Source organism: Bemisia tabaci, chromosome 3 (genome assembly GCF_918797505.1).
Source record: "Bemisia tabaci chromosome 3, PGI_BMITA_v3".
Taxonomy (NCBI): Eukaryota; Metazoa; Arthropoda; class Insecta; order Hemiptera; family Aleyrodidae; genus Bemisia; species Bemisia tabaci.
The window spans coordinates 6,268,828-6,287,362 of NC_092795.1; the positions used below are offsets into that span (position 1 = coordinate 6,268,828).

Below are 18,535 nucleotides of genomic sequence, written 5' to 3' on the forward strand. Positions count from 1 at the left end.
AAGCGGAAAAAAACGAAATAAATTAATTAGTGACTTGGCAACTGTGCCGGCAACTTGTACATGATTAGGTTCAAATTAGGTTATGTTTATGGTTTGCTGATCGCTGTTTGTTGGCTTATCACAAGAAATCATGTGCACTCTTACAGTAGTTACAGTGCATATTTTTTGAGTCCATAAAAATTACTCATGTCCTTTTGTAGTGAAATTCTGTTCAGTATTTGCGTTACGTTGTTTGGTAGTTCCAGGTAAAAGCCTGACGTGAACCTCAGCTCTTAATATTTTTACTTGTTTCCTCTCACTCAAGTGTTATACCTTATTTCCTTGATTTGATTACATTCCTCCTCGGCAATCATTGACGCTAGTTCTTTCTGAAATGTAGTTTCCAAATTTCTACAGTTTGTGAGTCATGCCCTTAATCATCATCACTGGGTTTCCCAGTAGTGGAAAGTCTTTGTGGGCATCAAGAATTCAAAAGTATCTTCTGTCGGAGCGCAACAAAACTGTTTGTGTAGTGTCAGACAACGATGCCATCGCCACCTCTGGAATTCCGAAAAATGAACTATATTTTGGTATGTTTTTCTTTTCTTTACAGTGATTTCTTAGAGAACATCAGACTATGTTCTCATGGTCTGTTCAATAAGTGTGGACATTTGTACCACTGCTTGAAAAGCAGGCGGAAGTGCTTGGAGGCTGTATGAAGCACCTTCTAAAAAGTAGGGTTCCCAGGATATAAAAGTGTACTTGCATTTCCACCTCACACAGAGAAGCAATTGACCTCTCTAAGAATGGATTATTCTCAGAATGCATTCGAGGGTTGCCGAACAAGAAACCATTAGAGTTGGATTGTCTAGTTTTTGATTGGTTATTTGATTTACAAGACATATTTACATCCCTAAGCAAAGCATCAGAGAAATTTCAGAGCTAAATCTCTTGAGAACTTACAATTTATTCTTGCAGAAATTTTGAAAATTTCCATTTCAGAGCACCAATGCTTGTAAATTCCTAAATGATTGACATAAATTCCCAAACAACCAGACAACCATGACAGCATTGCTGCATTATATTCATATAATTTCGGATGACCAGGATATATGGACAATCTATTTGTGACACTCATGTTTTGGTTCCTCCACAAAAAAGTGACCTGTTGTTCAGTTTTCTCCACGATTTTTCTGTGATGAGATTCTTCAGAAATGACTACAATTATGTCGAAATCTTTGAAAAAAGTCACTTCTCAACTTTTCACTTCAAAATAATTTCGATTACAATCATTAAAGCCTTTCTCAATCAATTATTACATTATCCATCAACCCTTTAAATGAGAATGATGACTTTTTGGTGATTTCAGATTTCCAGAAAGAGAAGCAAATCCGGGGTATCTTGAAATCAGAAGTTTTAAGGTAAGTTACTGAGATGAATCGTAAAGCATTCGTTCTATTTTAAGAGGTCACAATTTTTGAGAATTTAAGGAGTGACAGCAAAAAACACATTTGGTGTCCTTATTGTGGTTTGTCAAAATATAAGTTAATGTATTTTTAATTTTTTTCCTCAACAAATTATTTTGCTGTGTCCTCAAAAGTTTCTTGTATTTTAACTTTTATAATAATTTTTACTCTCTCACTCCCCCTTTTTTTTCTTTTTACAAGTATTTTAATCCTGCTGAGTGTCTGAAAAATAAACTGCTCCTAATATAAACATATTCTCTGTTCCTTTCAGGCTGCTAACACAAGGTGATGTCGTCATATTTGACGCCAGCAATTATATTAAAGGTATACACCAATTTTTTGCCTAGTTACTAAGTCCTCATCCTCTTTTGTTGGAAATTTCAATTTCTTTGCAGTTAAACTATAAAATGCAGCAGGGTAATTTGTGGGTCAAAAGACTTTCCTGGGCTGATTGTTGAAATTAATAAATAAAGGAGTCAAAGGTAAAATAGAGCGATTCTATCAATTGAAACAAGTGTTTGTTATAGACCTAAAGGGAAAATGATGGACTAACGTAGGGTCTCTTGTCAGTTGCCATTAGTTAGTCTATTACCTACCACCTTTGTCCATCCGACCACCCGCCTGCTCTCGTAGGATCGCTCCATTTTCTCTTATCTCATTTGTCTATCGCCTTGTCTATCAATTTCAACAGTCACCCTGCTGCAGGTCAATTGTTGAATTGGTATTGAATTAGCCTGATTGATAAACCCTATCTCCGCAATGCTTTTTATCGATCAAGATCATTCGACATAGATTCAATAATCGAGCCACTGGTGGAAATGTTGCATGATATATTCTCACATCGATAATTTTTGCATTTTTAGCCATTTTTTTTTTAAAGGTTGAGAATACTCTCCTGATTTGAAGAATAAATAGTTTTTTCACCAAATTTTTTTTTAAAAAAAATGCTCAAAATATAGGCAAGATTTTGCAGAAAAAAACTATTGCATTTGATACTTTAATCAAAATTTCAGTTGAAAGCAGCATTTCGACGGTGTAAGTCTACAATCACATAACTTGGTTTGCGACATCGTAGACTTCCTGTCATACCTTATTTTTTAAACGGAAAACCACCCAATGGCAATTCTTTAAAACTGCTCTGATTCTTCTTCTCTATCCAAAGAAAATTCTGCATCAACTTCAATGAATGATGTCGATTTGTTCTCCTTTAAAAAAAATAACATAGAGGCCTAGATTTTCAGACATCGCAAACGAGATATGTGATTGCGGACTTACACCATCGATTTATCATCTCAGAAAGGTCTACATTCCCCCTTCATGCAATTTTTTTGAAATTTTTTTTATCAGGGTTAGGTAATCTTGTAAGTCTTGTGACTTCCCACAAATTTTGACCCATGTAACAGGTAATATTAACCTGAAAAATAGGTAAACCACAATGTGCATATGATATTATTATGTATATGTATTACAGTACTTGCCTATACCTAGCAATTTTAAACAGGAAAGGAAAGAAAAATAAATATTCTCGTTTTCCGAAAACATTCCAATTTCATGGCGTTGAAAATTTCTGCCTAGGTTACCGCTATGAAATGTACTGTGCATCAAAAAGTGCTAAGACAACTCAAGTGACAGTGGAGTGTGCTATATCAACAGAGAAAGCATGGGAATTTAATTTGAAGAGACCTGAAAGTGAAAGGTACACAGATGAAGCCTTCAAAGCGCTTTGTATGAGGCATGAGCCACCTGACTCAAGAAACAGGTAAATTCTTATTTTTTATAAAGCTGTCAAGATCCGAGGCCAAAAGATTCATTGAAACGCCACGAAAGCTGGATTTTCGAAGAGTGAATGTGCATACCGATGGCTCAAGTGTGGCTCACCTTTAATTTAGTGGTTAAACATCTCTGCTCCTACTTTTTTTTTGGAGAAGAACAAGACAACAGAATTACTTTAAGTAAAGAACAGAAAATGTGCAGGATGAAACAGCATAAAAATGGATAGTCCTCGCACATTGAAACAAAATATGGCAGCTACTATACAAAGTTGCAATCCATGGGTACGTACGCTTTTTACTAGATTCATCATTTAATCGATGATAGCAGTCTCCAATGGATTTGAAATTCTTGAGGAAGGAGCCCATCTCAGGCGTACAGAAAAGTGTAAAAAAATTAGTTGAGGAGATGAAGTTCTTTACATACATTCTTGAAATCTCATAATTCCATTTCTTTTGTTTTTCAGGTGGGACTCACCACTAGTGACTATCCAACATGACGATGAACTTCCCGGCGAAACCATTTACAAAGGCTTATTTGAACGGCAAGCACCTCCACCAAATATGTCCACGCAATGTGTAAGCTTTATATCTCTTGTTTGTCCCTTTTACACGAATCCTAAGTCTGTTTTAATTGGCAATTACAAATAATGTTAACTTAATACTTGAAATTACTGCAAACAAGAGGAAAAATTACATCTGCATGGGGCGCCTCGAGGTGTGACAACCTCAGCATAAAATAATTCACTAAGAAAAGAAAAAGAGAGAAAAGGAGCCATCATTTGCTGTTATTGCATTAGGCACATGTTTCAACACCTTAATTTTGAATTTTCTGGCATTGAGGTCCCTTTCTCTATGAACGGTTACTAATTTTGTTTTTCTTAATAAATTTTAAATTTCAATTAAATGTTTTTGTTATAGACTCCTCTCGCCTCGACCAATTTCCTGTATGAACTGGACAAAACAACGCAAGACATTAATTCTGTGAGTATTTCCATATCTCTCTCTTGATAGTAATTGCTTTCCTTCGTAAGAGAGTCAGTTGAGTTAAGTGTCAAAAGCTCAAAATGATAGCTGAACTTTAAAAGCTTCTATGTATCTACTGTTTAAAATTTCTCTGATTATCCCCCGACCCCCATGTACAGAATAAAAAGTATAGAGATTTTCAGAAAATGATGATCAGTTTGTTATCATGAAAAATGAATGATGATTTCAATAGTGAAGATCAATTATTTTAGAGATTAGTCAATCATGTTTTCCAGTAGCCATGTCAGAAATTACATTTTTTGAACATGATTGTGCTTAGTCAAAAATGTTTCTTCTCTTGTACCGTTTATGTTATTTGAAACTTTGATAATAGATTTGGACAGCTTTAGCTCTTACCAAATTCAAAGTATAACTGCTAGTCATGAAGCCTTAATTTTTACTGAGAACAAAAAAGCAACATTCATAAAATCATGGAATCTTCTCCTAAATTAAATTTTTTATTTGGGAACAGAAAAAAAAATTTAACTAGTAGCCTCTTATTGTCTCAATGCACTGTCATACCTGCTCAGGCATGATTTCAATGGTTAAATATTATATTGTGGTTTGCTGAATGTTTGTCAAACTAGTTTCAATTGAGTCAAATGTAGTTCAACAAACAAGTTTGGGAAATGCTTGACTGGTCTGAACCAAGCTTTAAAGCTCCTGCCACGTAAGCAGGCAGTTGTTCACTTTCCATTTGTAGATGGCTGCAAAGCCGGGTTCTGAACAGCTACGAGGGAGTGATCATAAGCAAAAATGCTTCCATGCACAGATATCATCGCTCCGCTGATGTAAGGGCATACCTCAATTTCCATGGGGGCCCTGTACTCTGCACAACTCTTATGTTTTCCAGGGCTCATGCGAAAGTAGAGACACGTCCTTAGCCAGAGGAGCGGCGATATGTGAACCAGTCAACAGCGCATGGTGGTCGAAACTAACTCCTTTCACGGAAGTTCCTTTCGTTATGTTATTTGCCTTCATCTCTACACTTATCAGGAGGTGAAACTTTCTGCATGACAACTGAACAGGCGATAAGCACAAATTAGTACATCAATGAAAAACTTAGAGGCTAACCCTCCGGACAGCATGTTCTAACTGAAATTTTTGTTACTTCATGATATCGTCAATGAGAGAGGAAAAAAACCCAAAGCTCTCAAATCTCAAAACAGCCTTTGCAATTACCTTTTTGAAAAGAAGTACCTATTTGTTGGCCAAGAAAAAAGTAATTCCAAGTGCTTTTATAAATCAGAATATTTATTTCCTTAAATTGTATCTTATCGTTTCTTTTGTTTCTTTTTAGGCTGTTCTATCTGCCAAAAACCTATGCCTGTTGGGGGAAAATGTAAAATTGCCTGGTTACGAAAAGTACGAGCTTTCGTCCCTAGATTCAAGTGTAACACCGATAAAACTGGCAAAACTAAGACGGCAGTTTCTATCATACACCAAGCTGAACCCTCCCTCTCAACCGGATCTCGATAAAATCGAAGCTTCGTACTTTGAATTTTTAAATGCAAACCTAAAACAAACGTAGTAAAACCCTTGCAACTTCATTAAGAATTTCATTGTTTTTAGATGTTCAGACTGATTTTTTATATTTTTTCAAGTAATTTTTCAATTCATAGGTAACAGCAGACAAAATTGTACGTGGACAAAAGAAGTTAACACACTTGTCTGTGTAATCATCTCTTCTTTATTTAAGAAACAATCAGTAACAAAGCATTAAAAATTACACTGTCATAGGTAACTTACAATAGTCTTGGGACTAGGTTGAGTTGATGTAATGAAAATGCAAACAAAAGTGCCTCTTTTCATGTGCATCTACCCATTCTGTGGCAGAAGTAGAAGTGTAAATAAACGTGAATTGACGATTCGACCGCTAGTAATTTTGATCGAATCATCATTTGAAGCTCCTGGTTACATAATTTTTGTAACATACACAGTTATATCCAGACCTGAAAGACTGATGTCTATGAATTTTCAGCTATCAGCCGTTAATAATCTCTGGTGAGCCTCTCATCCAAAGATTTTTTAAATTACAACTCTGTTTTTTTTTGGAACCCCTCTCAGAGATTGGGCCAAGTGGCAACTAGGTGAAGGGATGCTAGTGTCCTGAGATGTAGCAGATTTTCTCATGAATTAAAATCTGTGATCATAATGAACCTCAATGACTTCTAGCATTCTGCAAAATTACTGAAAAAAAATACAAGTTTGTTTAAGAAAAATTGAAAAACAAATTTTCCTGAAAATTTGTTACCTAAATCATTTTTGGGAGAAAATTTTGGTAAATGAGATGGCAAAAAAATGCAGCATGGCACAACGTTATTAAAATTAGCTCGATGATTTCAATTTACGTTCAAAATGAGTTACACAACAGAAAGAAGCTTGCCCATCATGTGAGAAAAAAAGACTTACAAAATCATTTTAGGCATAAATAAAAAGTAACAAGAACTTTGTCCACATACAAAGAGCCTACATAAATTGATAGCTACATGTACTTTTATGTATGTAATAACAGTAAGCTTAACTGTGTCTTTCACCAAACAGGCCTGGAGCTATTCTTCAAGGATCGATATTTTTTCCTTTTCCAAAGAAGCAACAACTTTCATGAAGAGTTATAAAACAAATATGTTCATCATAGTTAGAATTAAAGCTGATCATTGATTATACATAATTTCAGTCTAAAATCATTTTCAACTATTCACAACCGGCTTACTGAAGCATGTAGTAAGTGTCCTTTTCTTCCGACTGCTGATAAAAAACGGTTAAAAGAAATGAAAAAAGTTCCTATGTGGTGACCGCTTTTAAAACATCAACCATTTTAATATGTCTTTTATGAAGTAAAATAAGAGTAAATGAAAAAGATAAATAGTAACTAATTTGTTCCATGCTGTAAGAAGAAAAAGCACCTTCAGCGAGACCAATGAAAACCTTAAAAATAAAGTAAGAGACCAGAGGTAAAACAAGAAAAATGATAACATGCTATAAAAATAAACTATAAAATAATTTCAATGGTTATTGCTAACGACACTAATTTGATCAGAGATTGCTGACTAATGTGATTGAGCATTGTTGTTGAGTTGCACAGAATTATTATGAGAAACTATTCACATCAGGATCGTCTGGCAAAGGTCGCATTGCGTGTTTTTCTTTCACCAGCCAAAAGCTATCAATTACTTTGTCCTGGAAAAATAAAGCATTTGCGATATTCAGCATGTATTAACAAAATTTAACTTGAGAGATAAATATTAGAAACATTTGTCTTAGCAAGGAAACTCATCAAATACAGTAACAAATTATGAAACCGGCGGAGTTAAACAGTAATCAATAATTATTATTTTTCAGTGGCTGTTATGAAATTCAGTCATTACAGAATAACTGTTATTTGAAAAATAACTCTATACATTTAAGATAAATTTTTGATGTACAGTAAAACCCTAGTTATTCGCGGGTTCGGACTATCCACGGTCGTCTAAAACATTGATATTTTGTTTCCTTGGATGAAAACTTAAGAAAGAAGCAGCCGTTCACCAATGCTCTGAATTAATCAGATAGACAAACATTCAAAGTTTCTTTTTGACATGATCGCACTCAAAGAGATGAAATTTATCATTGTCTCATCCAAGTTTACTCTGCATACTTGCTACTGTTCTCTTCAAGAAAAACCAACTAATATGGCGCAATTTTAGCCTGTGTTTCATAAGTTTGGATCATCTGCAGTTTTTGATTAACCACAGTACCTTCAGTCTCAATAATTACCACGGATAACCCAGGGTTCTACCGTAATTGCCATTCCTGCGATGTAAAGGGCTGTTAGTAGATTTTTCCATACCTGGTCATCTGAGTACTGCTCCCAATATATGTGAGTTCTGTTATGAATTTTCATTCTTGAATAACCATAATCACTGCTCCTGAATGCAGACCATTCGCGCACACTGTTTGGGAAAGTATCTGTGTTCTCCTGGCATCCCTGAAAAAATATTGGGCACCCATAATTTCAAGCAATGCACAGGATTGTTCTCACAAATTTCAATGAATGGCAATTGCAACTTAGAACTCGCTGCTACATGGACGTATCTTTTTTTCTTTTAACCCTCTATAGCATAACGTTACGAATTCATAAGAACGTATTTTCAGGGTTTTTAAAAATTGAATCTTTCTCTTGCGCCATGATTTTGCAAAATTCCATCAGTTTCTTCTTTCTTTGAAAACTTGATTCCCTCAACTTTAAAATTTTGAAAAAAATTTGGTACTCTATTTTTTTTAATGCAAGCTACAAAATAGATTAGTGTCCCCTGGAATCTTAGATCCAAAATTAATTTTTGCCATAGAGAGCTAAGTGTGGTTGATAGCACTCTACGCAGAATCAAGTATCTTCCAGATCAACAAAAAACAATGAGATCTCAAGAATGACTTTCTTTAATGAGTGTAGCGCAATCTGTCAACCCTACAGCAAAGCCAACAGATAACACTAACATTTATCTTTCTGCAATCAACTATACACCTGCTACAGCTGAAATAATGAAAAAAACTCATGGGCAGAAAAAGCCCATGAGACTGAGTGAGCAGCAGTTACAAGGTGGCAAGAATTCTCATCTGTGGAATTCAAAGAGTTCCATTGATTTTTTAATGTCCTCAGTTGATTTCAAGTCAGTCAAAGAACTTAAAATCCTATTGGATCTGATAGACAGAAAAATATAGGTAGCAAGGCTGAAAAAATGGATTCTCATTAAGTACTCACAGCTGATCCTGATACGATGTGGACAGGGGCAGAAGGGTTCACGTATGGCGCATCTAGAGAGGCATTGTAAACCTTGTGGTCATAGACTGGCCACATACGTTCATATGAATGCTCATGGGCCCAAATTTCCATATCCACTCCATAATAGTAAAATATTTTTTCAAGCCCAAAACCTAGGCCAAAGCTGGTTACAAAACGAACACAATTAATCAAAATATAAATAAAAGTCTTATCTTGAGAAATAAAATTGCAAGTCGAAAAGTTTATTAAGTCTTCATCTCTAGCAGGAAAGAACGTATCTCATCTGCGCTGTTTCAGTATTTATGCAGACATTTTATTTTCCATGAAATGTGAGAACCATTGCACACATTTTTTTTTTGAAAATTTAAGTGTCTTTTCTAGCAAGTAAACAGAAAAATCACTGAAAATTTGAGGCAGATTCATGAGACAAAACTCTTTGAAAAAATAAAATGTCATTAACACATACTGAAACAGCACAATTGCGATACGTTCCTTAGTGCAGGAGGTGACTAAATGTCATTTACAACGATTGCACAAGTAAGTACAAGTGATCAAAACAGTAAATTTTTTGGTTTTATATCGTTTGAATTAAAAGAGATAAATTAATGTGGTGTAAATGAAAGTGTAAGGCATACCCTCAGCAGTGGCGTGGCTTGCTTTGCGATATATCAATTGATCCATCATTTAAACCTATGGAAAAGTAACGGGAAACAGGGTGTTTGCAGCAAACACCTTCATAATAAATTATTTACCACAGCTTCAAATGCGGAAATATCGATAGATTGCAAAGCACACCACGCCACTGACCCTCAGCTTTATCAAACAAAAAAACAATGACAATTGGTCGACGGATTCATGAGAAAACTTAATTGTACTACCATCACCTATTGTAGCCACACCTCCATATGCCGTAGCAGTACAATTTTTCAGACAGTTAGTTCACAATTTAATCTGAAATTTCTGGAAATTTCAAAGTTAAAAATGCATAACTTTCCTCCAAAATAAATCTACCATCAGGATAAATTTGGCAACATTCGAAAGCTCATACAGCGTTTTCCCTCAGCACAGCAACCACTAATAATCTATACAGAAGCAAAGTGATCATATTGAAAATATTGAGATTTTCGCAAGGCCGGTATTTGTAAGTTTCTGTAAGTTAGCTGAACTACTTATGACTGATTTTTAAAAGTTTGAATCCAGTATTAGTGAAAATTAAAAACACTGTTTAACTCACTCTCTGAGTATGGGGATACCAGCTCTGACGTTTGATTCGCGTTGCGTACAGTCATCATCATCGTCATCAGAGCAATACATCGGGCGGTGTCCGTAAGTGATGATCCATGGTCTGACAATCCTGTGCTCATGTTCTGCCGCCTCCTTTTGTAACAAAGCCAAAAATGCTCTTTTCAGAACAGAAAAATCTTGATAATTCTTTCAATAAAAATTAAACTAGTGAGTTGTTGTTTATCAGAGAAGTAATGAGGACATACAGTTAAAAGGAACATTAAAAATGGAGAAAATATACCAATTAAGTCACAAAAAAACCTTTGCGCCATTAATAGCACAATCACTGACATGATTGCTGGCAACTTGATCCTAAATTATACAGCGCTTTTCTAATTGAAAATCAACAGCAAATTTCTGAACTACATTCAACAAAAATTGCTTCCCTGCAAGATGTACCTCAATGTACTTAGGTCCTCTTCCTTGTACGACAAGGGTACAATTCTTCATGGACAGTCAGGAGTGAGCGCAGAAATCTTTGAGCAAGGAATGGATACTTTATGCTAGAGTCACTGATTATGAGAACACCAATAAGAAAATTATCAGGCAATATATGATAATTATCATTGATTTTTTCCGAAAATAGTACAAATAAACTTGACCAGAGAAATATGTTTCATTTAGCATACCTACTTACTTATGTCAATCGAGCTACCTTGAAATAACTTCAAATTGGCACAGTGAGATTTTGGAAAAATCTGTTTCGTTGGACAAATTTCTTCTCTGCGCAAACTCATTTAGAAGACATTTCTGCAGGAAATATTATGCCAAGTTGGTTCTTGGATTCCTAATCATAAGGCACATATTTTCGAAATAAAAAATCTGACAAAAATTTATCTTCAGTTTGTTGACAAAGCTGTTTAGCACAGTTGTTTGTACCCTTTAGTTTTGGATAAAAATAGTGGAAAATAAGGCGGTGAAACTACCAGACTATTTGTCTCCGTTTGTAACATTGCAGACTTCCTGCCATACTCCATTCTTCAAATGGGAAACTACTTGGGGTGAATTCTTGAAAACTTCCTTGATTTCTCCTCTCTTGTGAAAAAAAACTCTGGGAAGACTTCAAGGAATGATATTGATTTGTTCTTCTTCTTCAAAAAAAAAAAACAAACAAACAAAATATGAGAAGAGCTTTTTAGACACTGCTAACAAGACTTATAGTCTGGTATAGTTTCACTGTCGATATTAAATTAGTATTACCAAAAGCTAAACATTTAGCTTACTTTCAAATCAGACCGGATCCACTCATACTGCTGTACCAGGCGAATAAAATCAAAATAGTATGCTTCCGTGTCAATCGAGATAAAGTGAACAGGACCCATGTTCCAACTGTAGTACATGCTCTGAGAGTCTCCAGGCATACTGAACCTATTCCGATAATGGTGGAAGAAGCTACAAAAAAAGAACATAAAAATAAATTAATTAAATACAAAGAAACGAAATTAATATTTGCAAGAATATTCGATCTCGAGTTTAACACAAAAGAACTAACCTAGGTACATATTAATCTTGTACGGTATTTGATCCGATTGGTGCTCTAGTCTGAAATCAATTTTGAGTTTCAGCCAATGTATACTATAAAATTATATTGTGAGCCTGCTGTAGTATTTTTCCTCAGGCTTTAAAATTCGACCTAGGTCATTTTTAGATCAATTTGAATTTTCCTTTACGTCCCTTCTACTTTCTTTTCCACCTTTCCAGATTGGTGAGAAGATTGTCTGGTAAAATTCAACCATGGGTAGACAAAACCGATAACTTTGCAATATTTTCATGAAGAGAAAATTTTTAAAATAATAATAAAAATTAGCTTACTTTGAGCCTTCATGATTTCCTGGACATGTCATGTATGGAATATAAGCTGCAATTGGCTGAATCAGATTCATAAATTTGTCGCCAACCGTTCCGTTTTCCTAATAAGAAAATTTAAAAGTTGATATCAATCATTCATGAACGGTTCTGATGAAAGAGCGTAACTTTAACAATTTTTCAACTGAGAAGAAATACTCGGTTAGACTAGACAGGAAAAATAAAACTAAAGTTTCGTTTTTAAGTTTCTGCAAGGGGAATTTTTTTAATAGTAGGCCTGAAATATGGATTCAACAGGACCAAATGCTGATAGATAGAGATCTTCATGTGAGGATTTTGGTTTTTTTAAAAATTTTCCAAAAAGGCTGATAATCCCAAATGATTATAGTTTCCACATAGTTTAGCAATTTTCCCGATTTCCCTGCCAAATTTTGGTACAACTCCCTGAAATTCAAGGATTTACAGGATAATTAAAGACATAATTTGAAATAATTTTCAGGCAACATTTGTTGTTGAGACGTGAACCACATTAGAGGAAACAGGTAAAGATGAATTGTCAAAGCTTGTCTTTTCATCTAAGAATAGTTTTATCATTCAGACTGCTAGGAATGTGCCTTGTTATGGCATGTACTTACCCAATCAAAGTTATAAGCGAAGTCTCCAACATGCAAGATGGCATCGTACTTTTTGGACATGACATCTTTTGTAATGGCCTTCACTGATTGGGGATTTTTTAAGCCTAAATCTCCGTAGACCAAAAGACTGGGGCTCCAGTCTTCGCCATCTCCTGGGAACGTTCTGAACCAGAATTCTTCAGACATTTGGAGATCACTTCCACATTTGTAGGCTAAAATACAATGAAGAATTCTTTGAATTGAGACCAACTGAGTGCCGAAATTGAAAAAAAATCATCAATACTGCTTACCAATGAAAGGCGAATATAGACTTCACTTGGGTCATGTGTGAGGCTAAAATGTCTCTGTAGCCAGAAATTCAATACAAAATTGATTTGCCTGCGACAAATTACTTGAGTTTCACCCGGAAGTTGAAATTTACATTTGCTATTTGACAATTCTCAAGCAACAATTCTAGAATGGAAATTAGACTTTAGAAAGAATATCAAAGTGTTAGTGGAAAAAAAGAAAAATTAATGAAAAGGGACAACTGCTTTGTTGAAAAATTGATGTCTCTCCAGCAAACAGCAATATACTGGTGAAAAATTGACTTCATTAATTTCTTTTAGAGGACTTGAATATTTAAATTTTTGATAAAAAATGAGAAAAAAACTCACTGTAGGTAGAGTTTGGACTCAAATTTTTGAGCGTCACTCGGTGAAAGTACTGTTGACGATGTAAACTCCCATAGTCCGAGAATAATTTTGAGAATCCATCTGCACGAAAAGTTTGATTATAAATGACAAAAGGTGTGCCAACGCTTTTCCAAGTGCTCCAGGTTACAACCATCTCAGAGGCATCTCCTGAAAAATTAAAGTCGAATCTGAAAATAAAAATGTTGTCACCTTTGCCGACTTTTCAGGAGACACAAACAACTGATTTGCGACCGCATAAAACGGATTTTCGGCTTGAAACTTGGAATTCTGATCCAGCACAACTTCCTGCCTTGAATTATGATATGTTTCCCTGCACACTCCTTATGGGAAAGTGCACCACGATCGATTTTTAATTTTTTTATTGCATTCAATTCTCCTCAAGATGCTGATCAAAAGTCATCATTGCGCCAACTTTTAACGATGCACTGTTTTTACACAACATGCCTGTAAAGTTGCAATTATTCCGCGATAAAGAATCAGAAAGATTTCTCATTTCAGCACTCAAGCGAACAATCGGCTGTGTGTCAACAAGGGAATCGGGGAAACTTCAGCACCGAGCAGCAGTCTCATCTCGGATTCCGCACACTTTTTTGCTGGACCACCCAAATCAGTTTCATGAGGAGCATAAGAACAGGAAAGTCGGAGAAAAACAGTGAACGTCGAACGGACGAGAGCAGGAGAAAGATAGCTCCAGAGTAGGCAGGAACAGATAAGGAGACCGACACGCGCTACGTTTATCCTTACTTACATCAGGTCTGTTCTCGAATGCCTTGTTCTTTTTGACTCTTCATCGCCGAACAATTGAAACTTTGCGGGCAGGTTGTGTAAAAAGGGTGCATCATAGAAAGTTGGCGCGATGATGACTTTTGATCAGCATCTTGAGGAGAATTGAATGCAATAAAAAAATTAAAAATCGATTGTGGTGCTCTTTCTCATAAGGAGTGTGCGGGGTCCTTTCCATTAAAAAAATTGATTTCTTTCAACATTGGTGCTTCGTACACCGCATACTTGGGGCATTCTGGCAAACATGATCCCAAAGATGAGCGATTACCCAACTTGGCGCTTGTGATACAAAAGCTCATCAACTTCTATGGAGTATTTTCCATTTTTATTTAGGTATATTCAGTTTTAAAAAAATATGATTTTCGAAATAACGAGATGCATTTACAGACGAGTATAATTTAGCTTCAAGTCATTCCGAGGGTTGCTGTAACAAAAATTGTAAACAATCAGAGAGATGGGCGGTTGCCAAACTTGGCGCTTGTAACAGTTCTCTCCCAAATGGTGCGCTTGTGATACGAAAGTACATCAACTTTAATCGATTTTTATTCTACAATTTTTCTTTTTTAAAAATTATTATTTTTGTATGTGAATGCATCTCGTCATTTCGAAACTATTCATAACTCAATTTTGGTAAAAATGGCCCTTGTGATACTTTGGCCAGAAGGTGACGATGTATGGAACCAAGCAAGTCTACAATTAACATGCTCTGGCTGAAAAGAGTAAACGTTTGGTGTTCACCGAGAATTTTCTGAAAACATTAACATCAATGAGGAAGACTTCTTTACTGTTATTATTGTCCTTCCATTACTATTGCTCACACAAGATTTTTAGCGGCCTCCAAAATAGAAATATATACAATAAAAAATAAGACAAGCTATGAAAAATGATAATCTCGGATAAGATTAAAACTTGCAATCTTTGAGGTACCTACATCAATCCTTAAGCTCTGTGATTTCATGCTACGATGTGCATAATATTAATTTAATCACAAAAATTGTACGTACTGCCAAGAGCTAGATGAATTTGTTGCGGCTCGTATGGTCCTATATCTTCCAAGTTTATGACTGGATCTAATTCAACTAATTTTTTACAGCTTACTGAAAGCACAGCTGTTAGAAGAATAAATAACAACTCCATTCTTAACGGCTGGAACAAAAGCGAAAAAAATATTAGTTCTGCGAAGAGATTTGAAGCTCTGGTTTATCAATTTTAAAGTGAGTGCAGTCACCCCTCGATAATTCAAGCCTCTTTAATTCGAAAACCTCAATAATTCAAAGTAAAAGGCATGCCCCGTGAGAAACTCTCTCAAATTAAAAAAAATCAATGTATTTTGATTCCCTCGGTAATTCAGAATTCTTTGGGCATTGCAGTTTGGACTCTCTTTAATTCGAAAAAGGCGTTCCACTCCCTCTCTTTCATTTGAAGTCCCTCTCACCTTTAAAAAAAAGGCCTTCCTCTCCCTCTATAATCAAAATCAATTGTTATGTATACGGTATACCGAGGTTTGGAACCAATTCCGAATAATATGTGTATGAATAATTGATTGATATATTGAATGTATTAAAGAAATACATAAAAGTATTTGTTTTCAAAATCATTCACCTTAAAAATTCCCCCTGTAATTCGAAAAGCTCTCTTATTTCCCTACACTATTCAAACCTCTTTGATTCGAAATTTTTCCATACAGACTCTCTCTAATTCGAACACTCCAATACAAAACCTCGATAATTCGCAGAAATTCCTTTATCCCTTGAATTTCGAATTATCAGAGGGTGACTGTATCTCGAATATCAATTTCTATTAGGTAATAAATGGGTGCCGGAGTATTTTCTGGCATTATCTATTTCTATGGAGCTGGAAGAACAAGAGAGGAAAAGGCAGACATTGTTGAGCAATAAAAAACACTGGTAAGTAAGAACTGACGTTTCAAAATTGTATGCCCCCACTTTGCACTGTTAGTGTCTATCTCATAGGTCAGATGCTGCAAAATAAACATCTTGGCGATGGGCTGACTGTAAACAACACCACGCAACACTGCACGTAGTAAGTTAACATTCTGTACAGAGTTCAAAGTGCGAGGTGGTTGAATCAAAGGTAAGTATGCTCTTCACGCTACTTCAAACTTCTCTCTGCAGATTACTAAAATATACGGTACGCGCAGCCGCATTGATTAATTTTCGGTTTTGGCAGGAAACTTGCCCGTGAAGAAAAGAGGACCAATAATAATCGAATATTGTGACACTCGCATTGATATTGCTCTTGAGCATTCATCTGGAAAAAGAAAATCACTGAAATTTCCTAACATAGTGACACACTATTAAACAGTACCTGAAACTGTAAATCTGCTCACAGATTACTGAAGATCTGTGCTCAATCAATTTAAGGATAAACTTTTTTACAATAACATTAACTTTAATCAGTTGATGAAGATTAATAGTTGATCGTAAATGGACAAAATCAATGAACTTGTGTACCTGCGGAGTGTTGCAGATGAAACTGCAAAAATTCACAAAGTCATGAAGGGTTTCCCTCCCAAGGTGAAGATTTAGAGTTACAATTCGGTGAACAACTTAAAAAGATTTTTCATTTGAAGAAAATTCTTATCAATTCTTGCAGCGGAGAAACGAGAGCTATCACTTGATAATTTTGTATTTTTCTTTTGTTTACTGATAAAAGATAAAGAAGCTAGGAGGGAGGGGCAGGGACGAGCAAAACATAAACAAACGTCACGTCATGAGCCAATGCGCAGGCGCGTTAGCAAGAGATCTCATGGCGCGCATTTTAAAATGACGGGCTTTTTTTCCCGCTATTGTTCTCGGCAAGCTCAAAATTGGAAAGTAAAATTTTACATTTTGAAATTCAAGAGTGCCTTATAAGTTTCAAAATTCATCCTAATCTATTCACATACTTATTCAATATATTTCGTACGTTAAAATAATGTTTTCCCCCACTCTGAGCTTATATCTCCCTCTCTATTTCTCTCATGTTCTGGCTTTGCTGGAAAGATTGCATATCAACAAAAGAAATCACGTTTCGACGGTGAAATAATCGAACCACGTTTCTCTCCTGTTTAAAAATCTCTGCTTCCGTTTTCCTCTTGTATAAGGGAAAAAATGAACGTCAGTCCTTGAAAAATTATCAGAATTTACTTTGCAGAAAGGAGAGAAATCACGGATGTCCTTTAGAATTGATGTTCACTAGTTCTTCGTTCAAAAAATGAATGTACGACCGAAAGTTTTCAACGCCAGGTAATCAATGAGTGAGAGAAGGATAGACGATAAAACGGCGGCGTTTCAAAGCCGAGTGTGCCTCTTAGACGTGCCGCATCTTTCAATTAGTGGGAGAGAGACGTGGTTTGGAAGTTTCACCATCGATTTGCATTTTATGGAATAGGAGCTGTTTAACAATTAGTGGTTTAAGTGCATGGAATGCCTTAACATGAGGGTAGTTGCTATAATGGCTTATAAAATGATTGTTTCTCACTCTTGTCATACAGTTGCGATTGGGAAAATGGTAAACCATAAAGACAGAGAAAAAAGGTCAATTCTGTGTTCCCGATTAGTTTAAAATGATTCAACTTTCAATAATATTTACTCTCTCTTGTTGCACAGTTGCGATTAGAAAAAAGGGAGATCATAAATACAGAGAAAAAAGTTTGACTTAGCCTCCTCGATAGGTTTAAAATGATTCAATTTTCAACTTCTGTTGTCCCTATCAAAAAAGTGAAATTCAACTTAAGCAGATAAATCTCAGTTTTATAGAGGACTCTTCTGTAATGCATGGTTTCTAAAGTGAACTCATAAAAAAGCGATTTTACAACAATGCGTTCCTTCATGAATAACAGAGGGTCTGTAATAACACTACACTAAATTTAAAGATACGGCTACCTCTGAAAAAAAAAAAAAAAAACCATGGCCTATGATTGGGCTAGCAATTCAGAGGAGCCTGGATTGGTGCATTGAACCAAATCTGACAAAAAAAAGTATCATTTTATGAAATAGAAACTGGTGCACCACATTCTTCAACAAATTTTCATGGTACCAATAAAATACATCAGGGCTGTTTTAAATATTTTTCAGCCCCTAGGCATTACAAACTTATGGTGCGAGGCCCTTTAGATGTGCAACTATTCAGGGGGATGGTGAATCTAAAAAGTGTATAACGAAAAGCAAGGGACATAAATAACTTGACCCTGTAGTTCTCTAAGATAAAGGATAAAGGAATTCCTCTTTGATGCGATAGAAGAATGTACAAATGCTCCCTGCTGTTGCCAATAACTAGCATTCGACCCTGTCCTCCTCTTGTGCTTAAACAAGAAAGTTTCAAGTGTCGC

At 35.5% G+C, this 18,535-nt stretch overlaps 2 protein-coding genes across 3 annotated transcripts; one reads left to right on the top strand and one right to left on the bottom strand.

Moving 5' to 3' along the window:
• Positions 1-124: 124 nt before the first annotated feature.
• On the top strand, positions 125-6,911 carry LOC109030812 (protein KTI12 homolog). The gene is made up of 7 exons (XM_019041975.2): positions 125-569; positions 1,349-1,400; positions 1,717-1,769; positions 3,021-3,204; positions 3,682-3,793; positions 4,136-4,198; positions 5,541-6,911. Exons 1-7 carry the CDS (start codon positions 407-409, stop codon positions 5,769-5,771), a joined length of 858 nt encoding a protein of 285 aa, XP_018897520.2. The 5' UTR covers positions 125-406; the 3' UTR covers positions 5,772-6,911.
• Positions 5,908-16,865, bottom strand: LOC109030810 (acid phosphatase type 7). Of its 2 annotated transcripts, none has more exons than XM_019041973.2 (10): positions 16,677-16,865; positions 15,207-15,348; positions 13,381-13,566; positions 12,725-12,936; positions 12,096-12,193; positions 11,507-11,675; positions 10,234-10,376; positions 8,979-9,162; positions 8,070-8,207; positions 5,908-7,420 (listed from the first exon to the last, which is right to left on the bottom strand). In XM_019041973.2, the coding sequence occupies exons 2-10, from the start codon at positions 15,337-15,339 to the stop codon at positions 7,331-7,333; spliced, it is 1,353 nt and encodes a 450-aa protein (XP_018897518.2). In that variant the 5' UTR covers positions 15,340-15,348; positions 16,677-16,865; the 3' UTR covers positions 5,908-7,330. The 2 variants fall into 2 exon arrangements, with proteins under 2 accessions (XP_018897518.2, XP_018897519.2); XM_019041974.2 differs by lacking the exon at positions 16,677-16,865 and adding an exon at positions 16,531-16,666.
• Between the last annotated feature and the right edge of the window lie 1,670 nt (positions 16,866-18,535).